The following is a 21,911-nucleotide window of genomic DNA, read 5'->3' on the forward strand; positions in this document are numbered from 1 at the left end:
AATTGGGTTTGGTCTTCAATGCAGTTTTAGGGAAAGAACATAGGCCCTGGGTACCTGAGTGGCAGGAGCCCAGGGCACACTCAGTCAAAGTACATCAGCAGTTCAGCAAAAAGTGGGAGTAACTATGCAGAAAGAGGGCCCTTTCTAACACCTCATATGGGACATTTTTGGAAGGGAGCCACCAGTGGCCCTTACTCCTTTTCCCATTATTACAATGAACCTTTCACAGTTTGGTAACAAAGTGTACACTGAATTAACACAGTTTTATCAGTACAGAATTTGCCTCTAGGAGAATAAGGTAAAATATGTTCTTTCACCTATAAGACTTTTAATATCAGTCTGTAAGGATTGTTTTGCAATTAGTCTTTTCTCTCCTATTTGTCAAAAATCTGAAGAAAATGGGGGCGTGGCCGACAGCATGGCCGAGTGAGACGTGCTTTCGCCGAGCTCCGGCTGAAAGCTTTATCCAACATAGATTCCGGTGCCCTGCAGACCCGGAGAACACAGCATTTGTTAGAGGAGGTGCCCTGCTGCTCCCCGCAGTCGAAAGCGGGAGGAACGCTTTGATATTTGAGCCTGAGATGCCGAAAATCCGGGGCGCCCGGGCAAGCTGGCAGTCCCCAGGATGGCGCCTTACTGCCGCTGAGTGCCGGAGACACTGCGCCGGGACCTGTGAGCCGACGAGGAGGGGCCGCTTATACCTGGGGCTGACTCGAGGTGCGCCACCCCGAAGGACCAGCGACTGGGGCGCCTGAGGGGGACCTCTGCTCCTGAAGGTGCGGCCGAAACGAGAGGATCATGGTGGACCCGTGGGCGGAGCCCCTCCCCCCACCGGGACTGCGAGCTGCTGCAGTGGCCAGGTGAGGAGCCAGGGAAGTGGGCTCCTGGGCGAGGTGGAGGCCTGCGGCCGCTGTTGGGACCCACGTGTGTTTACTACGGGCCTGCATCCTGGCGTAGTGGTGAGGCGCGAGGAGACACCGCAACAGAGAGGCTGCAGACGGACGCGCGGACCCCCGATCTGAGGCTACGAGTCGATCCGGGGCCTCTGCCATGACGACTCTTCACTTTGCTCTGCACCAAAACACGCAGCCTGCTGAGGCAGTGTGTGAGCGTAAAGGCACAGGGCCTCTAAGGTTGGCACAATAAGTGCTGTAGCCCTTAGAGGCATTCCCTCGCCACAGTGCCCTGGGTACCTGTGGTACCATTGACCTGTGGCCAGAGAATGCCAATTGGGTTTGGTCTTCAATGCAGTTTTAGGGAAAGAACATAGGCCCTGGGTACCTGAGTGGCAGGAGCCCAGGGCACACTCAGTCAAAGTACATCAGCAGTTCAGCAAAAAGTGGGAGTAACTATGCAGAAAGAGGGCCCTTTCTAACACCTCATATGGGACATTTTTGGAAGGGAGCCACCAGTGGCCCTTACTCCTTTTCCCATTATTACAATGAACCTTTCACAGTTTGGTAACAAAGTGTACACTGAATTAACACAGTTTTATCAGTACAGAATTTGCCTCTAGGAGAATAAGGTAAAATATGTTCTTTCACCTATAAGACTTTTAATATCAGTCTGTAAGGATTGTTTTGCAATTAGTCTTTTCTCTCCTATTTGTCAAAAATCTGAAGAAAATGGGGGCGTGGCCGACAGCATGGCCGAGTGAGACGTGCTTTCGCCGAGCTCCGGCTGAAAGCTTTATCCAACATAGATTCCGGTGCCCTGCAGACCCGGAGAACACAGCATTTGTTAGAGGAGGTGCCCTGCTGCTCCCCGCAGTCGAAAGCGGGAGGAACGCTTTGATATTTGAGCCTGAGATGCCGAAAATCCGGGGCGCCCGGGCAAGCTGGCAGTCCCCAGGATGGCGCCTTACTGCCGCTGAGTGCCGGAGACACTGCGCCGGGACCTGTGAGCCGACGAGGAGGGGCCGCTTATACCTGGGGCTGACTCGAGGTGCGCCACCCCGAAGGACCAGCGACTGGGGCGCCTGAGGGGGACCTCTGCTCCTGAAGGTGCGGCCGAAACGAGAGGATCATGGTGGACCCGTGGGCGGAGCCCCTCCCCCCACCGGGACTGCGAGCTGCTGCAGTGGCCAGGTGAGGAGCCAGGGAAGTGGGCTCCTGGGCGAGGTGGAGGCCTGCGGCCGCTGTTGGGACCCACGTGTGTTTACTACGGGCCTGCATCCTGGCGTAGTGGTGAGGCGCGAGGAGACACCGCAACAGAGAGGCTGCAGACGGACGCGCGGACCCCCGATCTGAGGCTACGAGTCGATCCGGGGCCTCTGGGTCCACGCAGTGCAGCTGGGCAGTGGAGTGCAGCATCGGATGGACCCTTCCCTCCCTCACCCCCTTGGCGTCCATTAACTGGGGCGGAGGACCTGCAAGATGGCACCAGAGAGGAGGTGAGGTGCGGGAGGAAGGGGGCGAGTGCCTGGATTGAGGCTGCGGCTGGGCGAGCGGTTCCTCCCCACCCCCACCCACCCTGGGGCATTACAAGCAGTGCCTGTGTGAAGGAGAAGGAAGCGGCACGGGGTGGCCGCGACGGATATGGCGTCTCCCCCCTCAAGCCGCTAGCACCGCTTTGAAGGTGGAATTGCTGCTGCCGGCCACTGTGACAGGCCTGGGGGTACAAGCAGAGCAGGAGACCCTGACAAGTAGACCAACCGGTGGGTGCTGAGGGGGACCTCGCCGCCTATCTGAGAGAGTGACAAGGATTTGGCCATCAGGAGGGGACATCTCGGAGCGGGACGCCTGGCAGTGGTCAGAGAGACTGCGGCAGGCCACATTGATTGATTGGGAGAGGCGGGGGTAGGCCGCCGGAGGATCGGGCCTGCAAGCTGGTGGATTGGGGCTGGGTGGTGGATTGACGAGCCAGACTGGCGGTCATCCCCACCCTGCCTCCACACCCACAAGCCTGAACATCTGCTGGACCGTAGCTGACCCACCCTTCCCCCTTGATACTGCACCCTTGAGAAGGTGCCTGCTTGCGGATGCACTGAAGATTTCCCTATCTGGAGGGGGACCTGACAGGGATGCTCCCTGTCCCCTCTCCTATCGCCCTCACTATTGAAGTAGTGGCCTGTGAGGTTGGGCAGACGGATGAGACGTACAGGAGGAAATAATTGAGCTGTATGCAGACGATATTCTTCTGTATGTGGCCCATCCGGTCTCCACAGTCCCTGCATTGTTCAAGCTCCTGAGTAGGTATGGTTCCTTCTCGGGCTACAGAATTAACTAGCACAAATCGGTCCTGTATAGCCCACAAATAGAGGAGGAGTGGCCCCCTCTGCCCGCCGCCCTCCTAGTTGCCCAGATGGGGTTCACATACTTGGGGATTTATCTGACCACGGACCGACACGTCTCCTATCAAAAAAACATCCAACAGATGATTAGGAGTTTTACAGATGATGCTCTTAGATGGAAGGACCTCCCTCTCACGTTCTTAGGCCGGGCTGCAATGTTTAAGATGGTCACATTTCCCCGCTTCCTATATGCCTTACAAAATAAGTATTTCCCCCTCCCCAGCAGATCGAGGCAATAAATGCGGAGCTACGCTCTCTGCTGTGGTTTGGGAAACAACCAAGAATAGCCCTAGATACGCTACAGAGAAATCAGTACAATGGGGGGATTTCCTTGCCAGATATAGAAGCAAATGGAGAAGATACCATAGTTTTGATGGGGGTCTGGGGCCAGTTGACGCACTAAGAGTCCTGAAGGCTGAGGTTGGGCTGCGGTTGGGTGGGGTACGAAGGGTGTGGGGCAGAATCTTAAGGAGAATTGTGGGGGGATAATAGAGTATTGTGGGTGAGGGGTTACCCATTTGTGACTTATCAATGGTGCTACTGTTGGTTGAAAATGCAAATAAAAATATATATTTTTTAAATTTCAAAAATCTGAAGAAAATGTCACTTGTCACTAGAGGAGCTTCCTGTATAGGACGGCATTTAGAGAAGTCATTCATAAGCCAAAGATTTTTTGATTTTTCACTTGTACTTTAATATTTTAGTCATGCTTTTTTTTTCAGTTGGTAGAATTGGTTCCCAGTATAGCATCAGTCTGGAGCACTAACACCGGTTGTAAATGCCTGACTGGGTATCATGTTAAGGCTCTCAATTTTCTTCTTTTTGCTTTCCCTACCGGTGAATACCTATACAACTCCTGATGGTGTCAATTTACAGATGCAGAATCCCTCAGATTATAGTGCCCAGAACAGAAATATGAGCACACTTGTTCATTGTTGATCTCAGTAGGACTAAACATTACAACTTTGGGCTGGTATTCTGTGATGTCTAGTAAGAAAAAGTAAGAATAGATGTCAGCGCACGTGAGTGCGTCTAAGTACCTCCAGCGATGTCATCTCATCAATGGTTCAGTTCCTCAATACATTATTACTTTGTAAATAATTGTTAGTGATTTAATCTGCATCCTGGCAAGAACAGTCAGCCACTGAAGCTTCCAAAGGTCATTTGTGATCTGTTCCTTTTTAGGGGTGCCTATCTGAAAGAAACACGTAAGTGATAGATTCCTTACCTTAGAATTACCCCCAGGCGTCGGACTGGATCCAGAAAGTTTTCGTCAGCAGTACCCCTGCACGTCTGTATGCATCGCGGCTCCGAGTACGTCGTTGGCGTCGTAGTCGCCGAGATGACATCGCTGGAGCTACTTAGACGCACTCACGTGCGCTGACATCTATTCTTACTTTTTCCGTGCCAGCAAGCGCAGATCCGGAGAGAGCGGTACCCCCAGCCAATTTTTGACTGAGTATTTTGGGACTTTTGTCTCTGGACTTTGAGTCTTTGACTCCTGGTGTGTAGGGATGCCCGGTTTTAATTCTTGCGCTGCTTGTCCCCACACGATGTCGGTGAGGGACCCGCTCGTGAGTGTCTCTACTGCCTGGAGCACTACCATGACTCCGAGTCGTGCCCCAAATGCCGGGCCCGGAGCGGTCCCAAAAGTTGCTGGAGGCCCGGGAGTTGGCTCTGTGCAGTTCAAGGTCCCGTGGGAGATCGAGGGACCGGTCACGGAGCCGCCATCACCATCGTTCGACGAAGGCTTCGCACTCGGGGTCAGGTCAAGTAAGGCGAGGCACAAGAAGTAGAAGAAGATCCGTCACTCTTCGCCTTCCCCTAGCCTGTCGTGCGACACGGCTGAAAGTGTGGGTGGCGGCGCCCCCGCGTCTTTGGCAGAGCCTACACAGTTGCCGATGGCCTACCCGCCCTTTCCAGGTCCATCAGCTTCTCCGGCCCAGCTGCAGGAGTGCCTGTCAGCCTTGGCACAAGTCTTTGGGCCGTTGGGCCCCGTCGGCATGCCTTCAGGCCCTGGGGGTCCTCGCTCTTCTGCGTTGTCTGCTCCGGCCCGACGTCGTTGACGACTTCGGTCTCAATGCCGAGAGACCCCCATGGATCCATGCATGGATGCCAGCCAATGTCGGTTGGCCTAGTACGACCTCTGTCCACGGTGACAGTGCCGGCGACGGCCGGCTCTCCGACCGACGCTGTCCCCGGCTGCCACCCCGACGTGGAGAAGGCGCCGACCAGTGTCGATCAACGCCGACTGGGAATTTCTATCCCTTTCTCCATCCGCCTCCTTTGCCACCTGCCCGGCAGGTTGTGGAGGACAGGGAGGCATCTGAGGACCCTCTCGCAGCCCAGTGCGAGTTAGACCTGGACTGGGAAGAGGATTTGGAGGATGCAGGTGACCTGGATTTTACTCCAGAACCTGGCACACTGTCTCCTCCTACCATGGCTACAGAGGAGGGTGGTACATATTCTGTGGTGTTGCGTAGGGCAGTCGAGGCTCTCCTCCTTGAGCTCCCTACGGTGGCCGTCAGGACCAACCTCCTGTCAGAAGTGCTTCGGCCGGCGTCTTCCTCTATGGAGCTGCTGCTGCCCTTTAATGACACACTTTCTGACTTTCTTTTGGGCACCTGGTCCAGGACCAACACAGTGGCTCCTGTGGATAAGAACGTGACCCAATGCCATCGCCCTGCCCCGGGTGACCCCATTTTCTTCTCCCAACACCCTACCTCCGAGAGCTTGGTTGTCCAGGCCCCTGCGTCCCCAAGCGCTTTCCCTTCCGCACCACTGGACTGGGAATCCAAGAAACGGGAACAGTTTGGGAAGACAATTTTTACTTACGCCAGTTCAGTGCTGCGGTCAGTGAACACCGCATGCCTCTTGGGCCATTATTCCCATTCTGTGCAGGACACAGTTGCGCAGCTGCTGCCTCAGTGTCCGGAGGAGGCCCGAACGGTGCTCTCCCATCCTATTGCTGAGGGGAGAGACGCAGCCAAGTTCACGATTCGTTGTGGCATTGACACCGCCGACTCGCTGGGCAGGGTGATTTCCACAACAGTGGCGCTATGCCGCCATACCTGGCTGAGGACGACTAGCTTTTCAGAGGATGTCTAGAACACTCTGATGGACATGCCCTTTGATGGCACTCGCCTTTTTGGTGACAAGGCAGATAGTGCGTTGGAGCGTTTTAACAAGTCACGGGCACTCTTGCCGCTTCTGCTTTTCGCTCCTTTCGTGACCAAGGAAGGGGCGCCCAGACACGTTTGTTTCAGAGCCACAGGCCTGCGCAGCAACAGTCTCAGCGCAGCCATGGACGTGGGACCCGCAGAGGTGGGTCACGGGGCCAGCGGGCAGGCCAGTCCACCACCTCTCCTGCCACTACTGCCTCCAAACCTTCCTAGTCCGGTGTTTCGGCCCACCAAACACCAGTGGGTGGCAGGTTTCGCCATCACCTCCCCCACTGGCGCACCATCACTTCGGACAGGTGGATTCTGCAGATAGTCCAACGGGGCTACTTCCTCCTCTTTGAGACTGCCCCTACAGCCATGCCACCTCAGTCTCACCGCATGTCGGGGGGATCACTTGGCACTTCTCCAGCAGGAAGTTGTGACCCTCTTGGCCAAATGGACCATCGAGCGCGTTCCAACGCCAGAAGTAGGTCGTGGTTGCTACTCCCACTACTTCCTGGTTCCAAAGAAGGACAAGGGCTTGCGTTCTATCTCAGACCTTCGGAACGTCAATCGCTTCCTCCTCAAGGAGAAGTTCAAGATGCTCACACTTGCTCAGTTCTTGTCTGTCCTAGACCCGCAAGACTGGATGGTAGCGTTGGGCTTGCAGGGCGCTTATTTTCATATCCCCGTCCTGCCGGCCCACCAGCGTTACCTGCTGTTCACGGTAGGCCACGAGCACTTTCAGTTCACCGTGCTCCATTTTGGCCTTACCAGCACCCCTCGGGTGTTCACGAAAGTGTTGTCAGTGGTCGCAACTCATCTGCGCAAATCAGGGGTTTCAGTCTTCCCCTATCTCGACGACTGGTTGTTGAAGGCGGGCTCGCCCCCGCCACTCGTCTCCCACCTCCAGACTACGGCCGACCTCCTGCATTTGCTGGGGTTCACCATCAACGTGCCGAAGTCGCACCTGAGTCCCTCTCAGAAGCTCCTCTTCATCGGAGCGGTTATGGACACGGCGCAGTTGCGGGTTTATCCTCCTGAACAGCGAGTCCGGGACATTCGGGCTATGATTCCGATCTTTCGGCCCTTGTCCTGGGTTTTGGTCAGGATGACCTTGAGGCTGCAGGGCTTCATGGCCTCCTGCATCCTGCTGACCAATCATGCCAAATGGCATATGCGGACTCTGCAGTGGGACCTGAGTTCCAGTGGGCGCAGCATCAAGGGGAACTGTCAGAGTACGTCCAGATCTCGGAGGGCACTGCGCAACAGTTGCAGTGGTGGCTCACGAACCAACATTGGTCAGCAGCAGATCACTCTCCCTTCCCTAACCGGAGCACACAGTGGTGACAGATGCGTCCCTCCTGGGACGGGAAGGCCACATGGGAAAGGCGGAGATCAGAGGCCTCTGGTCTCCGGCAGAGTCCAGGCTCCATATCAACCTTCTGGAGCTCCGGGCGATCCTACTTGCGCTGAAAGCATTCCTTCCCTCTGTCAAAGGGAGAGTAGTGCTGGTGTTCACGGTCAACACCACTGCCATCTGGTATTGCAACAAGCAAGGCGGGGTGGGGTCCTGGACCCTATGTTAGGAGGCCCTGCGTCTCTGGACATTGCTGAAAAGTCAAGGAATTTCCTTGACAGTTCAACACTTGGCAGGTTTTTGAACGCCAGGGTGGATGAACTCAGCCACAGGTGCATGATGGATCACAAATGGCGTCTTCACTCGGAGGTAGCGCAAGGTCTCTTTCAAAAGTGGGGAGAGCCTTGGTTAGATCTATTCGCCACTGAAAAGAATGCACAATGTCATCACTTCTGCGTGCTGGAATTTCCAAGGCGGCACTCGCTGGACGACGCTTTTCGTCACTAGTGGAGCTGCGGTCTATTGTACGCCTTTCTGTCTATACCACTTCTACCCAGAGTGCTGAAGAAGATCAGGCGCGAATGGGCCCAAGTCATCTTGTGGCCCGAGCTGGGCTCGAAGAGTTTGGTATCCCGAGCTACTCAGTATGAGCATAGATCCCCGATCCGACTGCCTCTTCGGGAGGATCTTCTGTCGCGACAGCAGGGTTCGGTCCTCCACCGGAACCTGCCCAGCCTCCACCTACATGCATGGACATTGAGCTGTGACAGTGGATTCCATTTGACTTGCCTCCTGAAGTCTGTGATATTCTGGGAGCCAGGCGTCCCTCAACTAAATCGGTATACGCCTGCAGGTGGAACAAATTTGTGGCACGGTGCACAGCAAAGGCTGTCGATCCTCTTCTGCCCCTCTTTCAGAAGTCCTTTTGTTCCTTCTTTCTCTGATCCAGAAGGTCTCTCCTCTGGGCACTATTAAGGACTACCTTTCTGCAATTTCGGCCTTCCTCAGGCTCCCTGACCAGCCCTCTCTTTTCAAGTCCCCTGTTGTTAATTGATTTCTCAAAGGCATTACCCACCTTTTCCCTCCTATTCCGTTTTAATGCCGAAGTGGAACTTGAATCTGGTTCTTACTTATTTGATGTACGCTTCTTTTGAGCCGCTTCACAACTGTCCTCTTCGTTTATTGACTTTGAAGACTGCTTTCCTGGTTGCCATCACCTCCGCTAGGCGAGTGAGTGAGCTCCAGGCTCTTTCCTGTAGGCCTCCTTTTCTGTTGGTTCATCCGGACAAGGTTGTGCTTCACACTCGTCCTTCCTTCTTGCCAAAGGATGTTACTGCCTTCTACATAGTGCAAACTATCACCTTGCCCACTTTCTTTCCGCCTCCGCACCCTTCCAGAGAGAAAAAGAGGCTCCACCGTCTGGACCCAAAACGCACTCTCATTTTACCTGAATCTCACACAACAATTCCGGGTGGATGACCATCTCTTTGTTGGCTACGCAGGCGCCAAGAAATGCCAGGCTGTAAACAAGAGTACTATCTCCCGCTGGGTCATCTTGTGTATCAAACCCTGTTATTCTCTGGCTAAAAAGGAACCTCCGGTGGGGGTTGCGCGCCCATTCTACCAGGGCGACGGCAGCCACTACTGCATTGGGAGGTGGTGTCCCCCTGCAAGACATCTGTCAGGCAGCCACATGGGCCTCGCTGCACTCTTTTACTAAGCATTATTGCCTTGACAGTCCAGTCCGGAGAGACCGCTTCTTTGGCCGTTCTGTTCTCTTTCTGGTGTGATCTTTGTTCGCAGACCCACCACCAGGGTTGGTATTGCTGGGGTATCTGTTCTAAGGTAAGGAATCTATCACTAACGTGTTTCTTTCAGATGAACAAGTTACTTACCTTCGGTAACGATATATCTGTAAGAAACATTAGTTAGTGATAGACTCCTTACTGACCCACCCATCATCCCCGTTCTGCGAACTGATTTCTAGGGTTAAGGTCACCCCTTTCAGGGCCATATTTTCATGCACCAGTGGTCAGAATCTTGCTTGCTCTGCGTTTCTGGCGCAGAAAGTTGTGTACAGAAGTGACGTCGGCGCGCGTGGGCACATCTAAGTAGTTCCAGTGACGTCATCTCGGCGACTACGACGCCAATGACGTACGGGGAGCCGTAGGACGACGCCTACTGGCGTACCGGGGTACTGCTGACGAAAACTTTCCGGATCCAGTCTGACGCCTGGGGGTAAATCTAAGGTAAGGAATCTATCACTAACTAATGTTTCTTACAGATATATCGTTACCGAAGGTAAGTAACTTGTTCTTCACAGCTATGTCTGCAGAGTTTGGCAGCCTTTGGAGGTTTTTATTATTCGTTTAATGAAACTCATGCACTAACACACTAACAATTATCGAATTTAAATAAAACTGTGGCCCTAGCTATTGTGGCTCAATTTTAAACCATTATTTACAAAACCTTCAAGCCTCAGATTTGGACAGTGAAGGATAGGGTTTACGTAGAAAATTGCTAGTTCTTGAGTCGGTGGTATATTTTAACAAGATTTTATAATGACAAACTCATCTATTATATAAGTCAACATGGCTTTATAAAAAGTGACAATTTAATTTGGATTAAACGATGATGAGTTACCCAATGTATTTTTAATTACTAGGACAGCTTATCGCTTATTTAGCATCTATTGCTTGTTGTGCATTGGCAGCTGTATTAGATGTGGTAAATCCATCTTGTGGTGAGAAAAATGTAGTTGCTTGACCTGGACCCTCTGAGGAGTAATGTAAATGTAATATAAAGTTGAATATTAGTTCAGTTTTAGCTTTTGTAATTTTGCTAGGGGCTCTTATTAAAATAATGTTACTGCCTGATGTTAGTAGTTATTACAATAAATTGAGAAGTAAGATACAAAAGATACAAAATAAAACTGTGGCCCTAGCTGTTGTGGCTCAATTTTAAACCATTATTTACAAAACCTTCAAGCCTCAGATTTGGACAGTGAAGGATAGGGTTTACATAGAAAATGGCTAATTCTTGAGTCGGTGGTATGTTTTAACAAGATTTTATCATGACAAACTCATCTATTATATAAGTCAACATGGCTTTATAAAAAGTGACAATTTAATTTGGATTAAACGATGATGAGTTACCCAATGTATTTTTAATTACTAGGACAGCTTATCGATTATTTAGCATCTATAGCTTGTTGTGCTTTGGCAGCTGTATTAGATGTGGTAAATCCATCTTGTGATGAGAAAAATGTAGTTGCTTGACCTGGACCCTCTGAGGAGTAAGGTAAATGTAATATAAATTTGAATATTAGTTCAGTTTTAGCTTTTGTAATTTTGCTAGGGGCTCTTATTTATATAAATACTCTTATTAAAATAATGTTACCGCCTGATGTTAGTAGTTATTACAATAAATTGAGAAAGTAAGATACAAAAGATTATGGGCCCTTATTTGTTAGTGAGCTCTAACTAGAGTTGACTGCCTTTGTAAAGCTTAGCAGAAATTTAGTGACGAAGGAAGGGCCTGATTTACAGTTTGGTGGCCGGATTACTCCGTCACAATGTTAAGGAAATCCTTTGCAACTTATTACAAGCCCATTAAATTCTAATGCACTTGCAATAAGGCGTGGAGGATAGCCGTCAAAGTTGTGACTGAGTAATCCACCCGGCAAACTCTAAATCAAAACCTAGATTTTGAAGGATTCACATTATGGTGCATTATATCACATTGTTGAAATATATTTATTCTAGCTACCCCCCATGCTTCCTTGTCTGTCCATACTCACAGTAGAGCATTCTGATAGAGACTTCTCACCACATATTACGCATATTTCGATTCCTCATCTTTGAATATCCCCAGGCATCTGACTGGATCTGGATATTTTTGAATCGCAATTGACGCACTCCATGACCAGTGGCAACATGTAGCGTTGTTCTACATCATGCCACTCTGTCTTATGCAGAAGTGACTTTGAAACCCGCATATACATGCACGTGCTCGCACTGGCATCAGTTGCTTTCTTTTCACTGCAACCAACGCGCATCCTGAGCTTAAACTGTCATTCCATAGATTTCGCATTTCCCTCCAAAAAATGTCAGTGGTGTGCAGATAATGTCAACTAAACCTACAGGTTTTAAACCATGTAAGAACTGTAGCCCCCAGATGTCGAATACAGATCCTCATGATGTCTGTCTTTGGTGCCTGGATTCTCTTCTTGATTTGTGGTTGTGTTCAAAGATGGACACAAAGGTGATCAATGACCGAGGGTCAAAGCTCATTGCTGCTGAATTGAGGAAGTCAAAGACCCATTCTCGCTTCGAGTCCAAAGCGCATCGATCACGGTCTTCATTGAGAAAGAGGACACACTCTTGTTTCCGAGGTTACTCTCATGATCGGTATTCATTGAAGTTAGGTAAGTCAAAGGGCAGACATAAAAAACACCAAAAGTCCAAACATGGTTAATCTGCATCTTGCCACAGGCATCATTCACAGTCACATGACGCACTTGGCACTTCTAAACAATAGAGCAGTTTCCCCTCAACGGAGTTGGTTAAGTGCTGATTCTGATTGGATAGAGACACTGGATTAGCTCAAGTTGCCCATCGACAAGATCTTTGATACCAATGCCGGATCTAACTGGAGTGCCTTTGGGGTCATTGAGGTGACCAGGCTTCCAGCTGGCCGATCGTCGATGAATCTGTCTTCATTGTCAGGTGTGTCTCTTGACTTCATCCTGAGGTTGATGCTAACACCATTTGTGGTTTTGTTGAATCTGGGTCCAACTTCAACTCTGCCTCCATCCTTGGCGTTGCGTTCGGCACTGCATCTGCAATGACCGACGCTGCTGGCTCTGATACCGACATGGATCACAGTGGCAACAGTCGAAGATCTGATTGTTTTATTGGATTCTAAACCCCATGTTCCTCCATCTATACCCTTTCTATTCAAGAGAGGAGTTCATTTTGATGAAGAATATCAGCCCTTTGAACAAGGTGATAATGTATGACAATCTTCAGGATTCCAGCGGTCTTGATCCCTCTCCAGACACTGGCCTTGGCTCTCATGTCTGTGCAATTGCCTCTGAGGAAGCAGCATCTGTTTCAACAGTCACGAGGAGACCAGGAGACTCTTGATAGTATTCTGCTTTGTCAGGGGATTAAAACCACAGCGAATGTCTTGAATCCTACAGTCTACTCAAGAACCGTTCTTGCCCTTCAGTGGAGCACCTACAGATGTTGGAGGGCACCTGGGGAACCAGGATCTAGCCCTCCATTTAAGAGACTAGTGGCAAGGTGGCACAGACCTGCTGCAGGAGACCCTGAATTTTGTTTTATAACATTCTACTGTGGAGAACCATCTGTGTGAGGCTTCTACGAGCCGCACAAATCCAAATGCCTTCCCAACCACTGCGTCTGATAGCGAGTTGAAAAAGTTGGAGGCATTTGCATAAATAATGTTCTCTTCGAGCAGCCTTGCCCACAGGTCAGTCAATATGTTAGGCCTACTGGGAAGATCTTCTCATGCATCTAGGGACAAAGTTGTGGATGGCCTGTCGGCAGTACCAGATAAAGTCTGACAAATTTTGCAGTGCTTGGTTTTGGACGGACAGGTTACTGCAACATTCTTAACTAAATCCGGCGTACAAACTACTGATTATAGGGCAGTTGGTATCAGCGTGGTACTCCAGCGCCACGCCTGGATCCGTGCCACAGGTTTTCCAATGCCCTACAGTCACCTATTGACATGCCTTCCACCGGCCCTGGACTGTTTGGGTAAAAGCTGACTTAACTCTTGAAAGATTTAAAAAGAGTAAGTCCAGAGGTTTTCCCGTTCCTGCTTTGCCAGGGTTCAAGTTCAACCTGGCAAAATGGGAACGGGTAGTTTATGATATGCGTGTATTCATGTAAAAATAAAACATAAACCCGAATCGGGTGAAATCTCCTTTTTATGGTTGAATCAGGAATTACATACAATATGTAATGACGACCTATATCTTAAGTATCTCTTACAGGAGATGATATGTGCTACATATTAAAACATAATGAATCGTGTTCATTGGTCCAGGTGTCTAATAGTGACCTGAAATACATGATTCCCATCCCAGGGTGTCATGCAATTTACTCTCCAGTGATTAATTCCAGCGAGAATTTTTTTTTATTGGTTCCGCTCCATTGCTTCTGCCATCACCTCCTGTGAAAAGTAAAACTGACCCGTGTGATTTTTAAACTAGAAACTCAAATATATGACTTTACTCTTGTTTACTAGAATGGGAAAGTAAATTGGGAAGTGGCGGTCAGCAGCTGGAAAAATCTGAGTGTTCGCATTATATTGCATTAAAGTTCGTTGCACAAACAAATATTCAACTTTTTTTTACATTTATTATTTTACTCTACATGAACTTCTGCACTCAATTTTATGTTAACACTTTGAAGCGAGGGAACCGTTAAGTGATAATTCAAAATGAGTGGATTCTCATTACTAATTCATTTTTATTCATTGCGATTGTATTAGCATCAATCATGATAAAGTAATGTGGCTTATTAGACGTGACACTTGCATTAAAGCCAGTTTGAATACATCATCATGATAAATGGTACTGCAGAGAAGGGCAACTGAAGGAAGCAAACTAATTCCATGCACTTACCAAACCCATTTTATTAATTAGATTTTGTGATCTGAAATTGATTTGTTTCCTTCCGTGCCCTTACATTATTAATATTGGAACTTTTCATTTCAGAATATGTTCATTATTTTTATAAAATGTTGAGCAATACTGGTGAGCCGTTTATTTGTATTCATAACAATTTACATAGATTCTTTTAACACAAGAAATTCCGATATTGTATATTACCTTGCTGATTTTAGCAATTTCTGATTACTTGTCTTTTTTACTTTTTTTTCAAGGTTTTAGTAGCCTTTTTTACTACATGCTCTTTTGTTCTTATGATATCTGCCCTTTCTGGTTCAAAGGAAGAGCAATGTTACTTTTCTTTTTGCTATATCGTGCTACTAAGTGTGGATCGCACCAGCACAGTCTGTGAGGCACTCAATCAATCAGGGGTTTATAAAGCGCACTACTCACCGGTGAGGATCTCAAGGGGGTGTGGGTGTGTGTGGGGGGGGGGCGTGTTCGGGGGATTGGGGAGGGGGGGTGGGGGTACGGTGCACCTCCAGTTCAGTTGAAGAGCCAGGCACTAACAATTTGAACTATACAAGCTTGGTAAACAATGAATCCTATATAATCAAATACATTTTTTCATGAAGAATTGAATGATTAAAATCGTTGTCATGAGTGGAAAGAGTAAAAGTTACCTGGGAGCTTGTTTTTTTTAGGCTGGACAGACTTCAATATTCACTTTTCTCAATGCTTGATAATGTTTACTAAAAAACACTTTTCATCGTAACATGTAGATGAATGGCTTTAAAAACTACTTGAAGGCTTTAAAATATCGGACTCCTACCTCTTTGCTGCATTCCATTCTCAGCCTGCTTTTACCCGACACACTACATAGTAGCATGACAGAGAACTGTTTGGGGAGCAGCCCTAGAGAGGGCACCTTATCAAAGCAAACATTTTCTGCTGGTACTAGGGAATCTGTTTGAGCTAGCTCTGATTTTCAAAGTCCATGAAAAGACAAGTGGACTGAATCTCAGAGTGTTTGGGGACCAGACCCTGTCCTGCTTAAGAGGCCTTGTTTAAGAGCAGGCAGAAAAGACCTGCTTCTCTATGTGGTCTGGTCTTATCTCATCCCGTTTCCAGCAGCACAAAAAAAAACTTGGGCGCTGAGAAATGTCAGCCAATGCAAAATCTGCCATTCCTATCTGCTATCAGGTCAGGTAATGTTCGGAATTTGTTCAACACCCAACCCAAGATGATGTGACACTGCCGTCCCTGATCGCACTGTAGAGCTTGGCAAGGCAAGTCCCAACAGCATTTCCAATTTTTTCTCAAGCTTGAGGCCATTAAAAAATCAGCTGGTTCCAATGACCTGTTTTCTCAGGACTTGTTTCAGAGTTCTTCTTTAGCTTTTGGCCCTTCTGGGAAAGGGAACTCCACAATTAAGGGATTTAGTGGTCTGATTACTCAGGCCCATGGGATCAGGAACCTCTGGGTCTTGTGTTGATTTAGCCTATTGTGCTTCCACTATCTACACTCAAGTTTCACCAACATGCGGATTCCCCTCCGTGTTGTAGACCTGCTTCCTAATCCCATTGGTGGGGATCCTGCCTTCCTGGGGTCATCATGATGAGCAGAATACTTTGGAATTTGTCAGCCTGCAGGGCATTATGGGGCGCGCCCTCCCGGGTGCATGAATTTTAGTTAGGCAGTGCAAATGTGAGCCTTTGTAGCTGTTGTGCATCCTCTCAATGTGCTGCTTCCTTTTTGCTTTCGTCTTCTCTTTTCATTTGTTGGGTCTGCCTGGCCCCACCCAGGAACCCCGCATGGCCTTTGTTGCAGGCAACTAAGGGAGCCTATCCCAGGCTACACCAGCCGCCATTCTCCTCTGGCAGCATGAGAGCCGCACGGTGTTGCTCCCAAGCTCTCCTGCTCCCTCCATGTGGGCAGGGTGTATCTTCTTGGCGGCTGGCCTGCTCGTACTAGACATGGGGAATGGGGGATTGGCCTACCACAGCTGGGGAGTGCAGTGGAGCTCCCCTTTAAAACATTATCGTTGGGGCCCCAGAGATGGGATCCCTGGCCACTTTCCTCTTCTCAGGTAGGTCACACTCTCTCCCTTGTGAAAGAGTTTTTAACCTGGGAGAGAAAGTTCTAGAGGTTAGGCACCACAGCCCAATTCTAGGGTACTACATCACCTCTCCAACTGTGACCCAACCCTCCTGCACAGCAAGCTTGAACAATTCAAGATGGCGTCATTCAGGAGTCGCTGGTCACATCTCCTCTGGGGGCCTTTGCTTTGCCCCCGCTGAAATTCCTGCCGGGCCTTTTCCCATCAAAACTTCAAAGAGGAGCCCTCTCCTGTGTTTGCTGCTGAGATCTTTGCTCCCCCTTTGTTCAGTGGACCTAGGCTGTCTCAACCCTCGTACAGTGTAACAGCTTGTTAACGGATGCAGATTTTCTTCTCCATTCCTTCCTTCACGGGAGCGGAGCACAGCACTGTTAATTGCTTCCTTTCTGTGGGGAGGTCTGTGTTCCTTCTGCTAGAGAGCAATGTAATTTCTTGGCCCAGCGGGGTGACAAAAGGCCTGGGTTCTCTGATCCTGGGCGAAACCACAGAGATTTGACAATTCTGGGTTACCTAAAGGTGTACATATATCTGCTTGGGATGTACATATTTGAACTGGGTGCCCTCTTTAAACCCCAATTTGATGTCTTACTGGACTTTGTAGGCCAAAGGGAAGTGAAACTGCACTATAGGCAGATTTCCACCAATGTGAATAATAGTGTCACTGCAGACAAACCTGTAAACCTTACTGATTTTACCTATGAGTGCCTACTAATATTATAAGGCCTAACATAGTTCAATATCTAACCCTGAAGAGTCCCCTCTGCACTAGGCTATCTGTGCGCCTTCACAGGGCTGAGCACAAAGGTAGTCTCACATGCGCAGCCCACACATGTATTCACATCCCTAATTTCTATTGTGAGGGGTTTTACTGTCTGGCTACAAACACAGTAAAGACTTGGGAAGGAAGGCTAGTTTATTTTCCGTTTGGCAGAAGCAGCACAGCTGCAAAGAATTGGCAGATATTTCGTCTTCCCTATTCAAATTGTATAGATACTAGGCACTCTAAATAGGGTGGACATCCACCAAAAGATGGTGGATGTCCTGCATACACCTGATTCTAAACAACCCTCTTAGTGAATTGGACTCTTTGCATTGAGATGCACAGGCTTGTTATTTCTCTTAATCAGATAATAGAGAACATTCTGACTTTAATTCTTTTAGCGGAATTTACAAAATAGCGTAGCTGTTTGCAGTTTAAAAATATCACTCCTTTAAAATGTTTGCTACACTTTTAATCAGTGAACACTGCTAATACTGTAAAACCATGTAATTAATTAGTGACCTTATTTGTGAAAACCTCATTGCTGCTCCTCGAAGAGAATACATATTCTACAAATATTTGAACGGATTCCTTTGATACTATAAATCCTATGGCCAGTAAGTCGATGGAATGTTTTTCATATTAAATCTTGCAAGAATTGTATTCATGTTTACCTGCCTCTCGTTCATTGCCATTAACAATGTTTATTTAAAATATTTTGCTTCAGTACAGCAGTAGAACAATGTAACTCTTATACATCTTACAGCTTGACCATCTCGGAAGAGGAACAAGGACTCAAATATATGTTGGTAAACTCAACTACAAGAATGATGATGAAAACGAAGACTCCTTTGCGGAAAAGGAGATCAAGGTCATCCTGAAAGTCTTGGACCCAAGTCACAGAGACATTTCTTTGGTAAGTAACCCACTTTAATTCTTTCCATTTAACATGAAAGCAAATCATTTTGAATATTAAAACATGCACTCACAAATATGTTTACATGTAAAAAAAAATGTAAAAAAGGTCATTGCTAAGGGAAATTAGGGCACACATAGTGTGATTCAGGTAGACCATCTGCAATAAACCAGTAGATAAACCAAATCTAATACACTTGTGCTTCTGTCTCCTCATTTAGAGGTTAGGGAACTGCTAGTTTTCTGGCAACAGAGCTTCTGCTTTCTACACTGTTGAGATTCCCTTCACTGGCTGATGCTCCACTAGAGTGCTGTTTTTGTCTGACTGTTGGAAAGTCCTCCATATAGATTCTCTTTCTTCCAAAGTTTCTTTTTTGCCCTGGTCCGTTATACCCCAAAATTATGGACCTGGGCAATAAAAAGAACAAATGGTGCCCACGCTCTGAAACTTTCCTCTCCAACCCTCATCTGACCACCCACCTACCCGGTATCAGAGCCATTTTTAATTACAGAAAAAAAACTTTTCTCTGAAAAATAAAAAAACATGCTGAGCTCACTGCCATGACAGGCAGCTGACTAGGCATTGTTGCTGAAAGCACTCCTGCCATATCAACCGAAGCACTTTTATTGGAAATGTCCCTGCCTTGCTAGCAGGAAAGCTTAAACACTGTCCAAAAAATTAATGGCAATCTTAGTTCGTAAGGAATAAAAGACCATTTTCAGGATATTAAGCAGTTCAGAAAAGACTAAAATAACTTCGACCTAACCTATAGCTAAGGTAATTGAGCACATAAATCAGAAAACAGTGATTGAACTGGTGATGTTAAGCGTCTATCATCTCTGCCAATTCCTGGACTTTCTCAGCCCCGTAGTTCTACATGATGCTTGTATTCAGAAACTTAGGTCCTGCTGTAGAGTTTGGTTGACAGAGTAATGTATGTAAGGGTGACGGAATAAATTGCTTGGTTGCCCTGACAGACATCCCGTCCCTCAAACTTATAAAAAAACTAGCCGACCCCGCAGACCTCTCATAAAAGTGGAATTAACTGCAGTAATCGCAGTTTGTCAATGTTGTAAAAGTTAGACAGACTCAGGCCATCAATTTTTACAAAGGTGAACTTTTTTTTCAAAACTCCTGAAGCGGGAGATTGTTTTTGAAAAAGGTCAAACAAATAACCCCCCACAACATAGATGTTTCCTCCCACGGTGTGTAAGTGTGTGGGAGTATTTTTTTGATTTTCACAGTGCCAGTTAGGACAGTAAAATAAACATCAGACCGCCCCCCTCTAAATTGGGTGGACGGTCAGATGACTATCCTCCAATGACCTGTACTCCGTTGAGCTGTTGGAGGGTATGACTGAGATGAAGAAAGGTCCTTTGTTGACATATTATCGGTCCACCCATCTCTAAATCAGGCAGGCGGACCTGTAGTTTGGCAGAGTGGGTACTCGATCAGGTTGTGATGGAGTACTCTCTCCACCAAACTCTGAACCAGGCCTTTAGTCATACACAACTCAAATGCTGACATTTACTATATACCTCATTTTTATCACTTTAACCCTTCGCTGCTTGTGTCGGCCAAAGGCCGTCATGTGCTCTACCTTCGTAGTTCTGTGCACGTCCGTTGGGCGACACGGCCCCGCCCACTGCGCTAAACCTCCACACCGCTGCGGAATGGCCGCCACGGTTAAGCGGCTAAAGCTATGACTGTTGAATTGTTGTAAATTACCAGCAGCACTCCAGATTTCCAGAAGACATGCGCGTCTCTGCTAAATGCTGGGACAACTACGGACCCACTACCACACAGGAGAGCACCTGGAGCTGTATCGTTCCAGATGTTTGTGAGAGTACCCCAGGGGGAAAAGGTTGTAGGAAGTATAGGAGAAACTGTGAACCCCAAGAGACCAACTGACGCCCACAGTACGACATTGTGCCCTGTACACACTCTGCATATCTGTTGGACTGCAATTGAAGCTACTGGTAATCCAGTAACAGATGGAAAGGTACTTCCTTCATTCCTGTATCACAATCTCTAGCAGCTTTAGGGGGTATCTCAGTCTGTCATAAAATGTGGTCACTTCTTTACAATAGCTAAGGAAAGATAACAGCCAGATGATCAATCTCTATTTACAGAGTCTTTAATTGAAGATTTTTCTGAAATAACTGTTAATACAGTTTCCCCTTGTCAGATAACCGGTGCTACTACAGAAGGGAAATTTAGTACTTGCAGAATTTGAGTGCACCAAACGTGTGAATGAGTTATTCACTTCTTTTTACTTAGAACCACTTTTAGAGAATAAGGGCCTCCTTTGGCCTTGACGAGATGGGCTGCCAAGCTCCTGGGACATCAAATGCCCTAACCTGGCTGGTTATATAAGATTCCTGCTACATAGGCAGGCCAGGATTTTGTTTTTATGAAAATTGGGGATGAGTTTCTAATTACAGCACACCTTACAGTCAAAATATTTGAGTCTTGGCTAGAATAATGTACACTCAGTAGACAAATTTCACTACTATACACAGCATAAGAACAAAGTCGTATAGAAAATGAGTGAGCAGGGATCAAAACAATCCACAATAATTCCAGAGAGAGTCCTCTTCAGAGGTCATTCTTTATTAATGTTCATAATTTCTTTAAAAGATCTCCGAGCACGTAAATCGCCAACACATGTTTCGTCTCACACAGAGACTTCATCAAGGCCTCAATAAATACGAGGAGTGAATACGCTCAAGGAATATATTGCCACATTGCTGATTCGACAAAATATCCAAATTGTGATGGAACCGCCACACCCAATTAGTGTATCGGAATCGAAGTGTTAAACACAGCTATAGGTGTAGCTATTAGGCCCCTTCGTTATCCGATTCAAATAAGTGGTCCACAAGTGAAATTCTTAACGTCATACATTAATAAACGGCTCTGTTAGTTCCGAGACCAATGCGTCTGACGCCGTTTCGTAAACAATACTTGTCCACAATTTAAGACCTTTTGAGAGTTGCAACCATGATAAGTCGCATTCTGAAAAACAACGAACGAGCTCAGTCACTTGCTCGACCACCCGCAACAACGAGCACCTTGAGGTAGTAGGTGCCTTGAGGCTCTTTAGCACCCAAATTCATATGAATCCCTAATAATATATCACGCCTTCAATTTTTTGCAGTATAAACTGATGCTTTTTTAAATAGTGCGGACGTTTCCTTTGCGAACACTACTACCTAATCTTGCTATACAGGATTTTGTTTTTAGTTTTACAAAGGCAGAGCCCTGTAGTATGTATTTGTTTTACAAATATATAACAAGATGTCACTTATGCACTGAGAGTCTTTGCCCTGTAAATGAGGACAATTATAGCTTTTTCTGCCCATGGCCACAATGAATGGCAGGAAAAAATAGCATTGTAAGCTCAGCCCTAAGTAATGCCATGGAGAAACAGTCCTGCTGCAAATGGCCTATTAGGAAGGCATTTCCAATAGCCAAGTTGGCTGAAACTCTGCCATCAGATTCCTAACCAGTTTCCCTCTGTGAATGAGGCAGGGGGACTGAGAGTCAAACAACTGGACATCTGCAATTCATTGCTAAAGTGGTATCCAACTTTCAGAGAACCATAACCTTCTCCCTACATCTCAATTCTTGCCCGTTGGAACCACTTCCTAACAACTC

General features: G+C 47.6%; 1 protein-coding gene across 4 annotated transcripts in view; it reads left to right on the forward strand.

Moving 5' to 3' along the window:
- JAK1 (Janus kinase 1) overlaps nt 1-21,911 on the forward strand; it is a 490,769-nt gene that overhangs the window by 310,420 nt on the left and 158,438 nt on the right. For all 4 annotated transcript variants that reach the window (XM_078669080.1, XM_078669071.1, XM_078669099.1 and 1 more), the window contains one exon: nt 18,102-18,251. In XM_078669080.1, the coding sequence (XP_078525206.1) occupies nt 18,102-18,251 (150 nt within the window). The remainder of the gene's footprint in view (nt 1-18,101; nt 18,252-21,911) is intronic.

This window comes from Lissotriton helveticus, chromosome 1_2 (assembly GCF_964261635.1).
Source record: "Lissotriton helveticus chromosome 1_2, aLisHel1.1, whole genome shotgun sequence".
Lineage (NCBI taxonomy): Eukaryota > Metazoa > Chordata > Amphibia > Caudata > Salamandridae > Lissotriton > Lissotriton helveticus.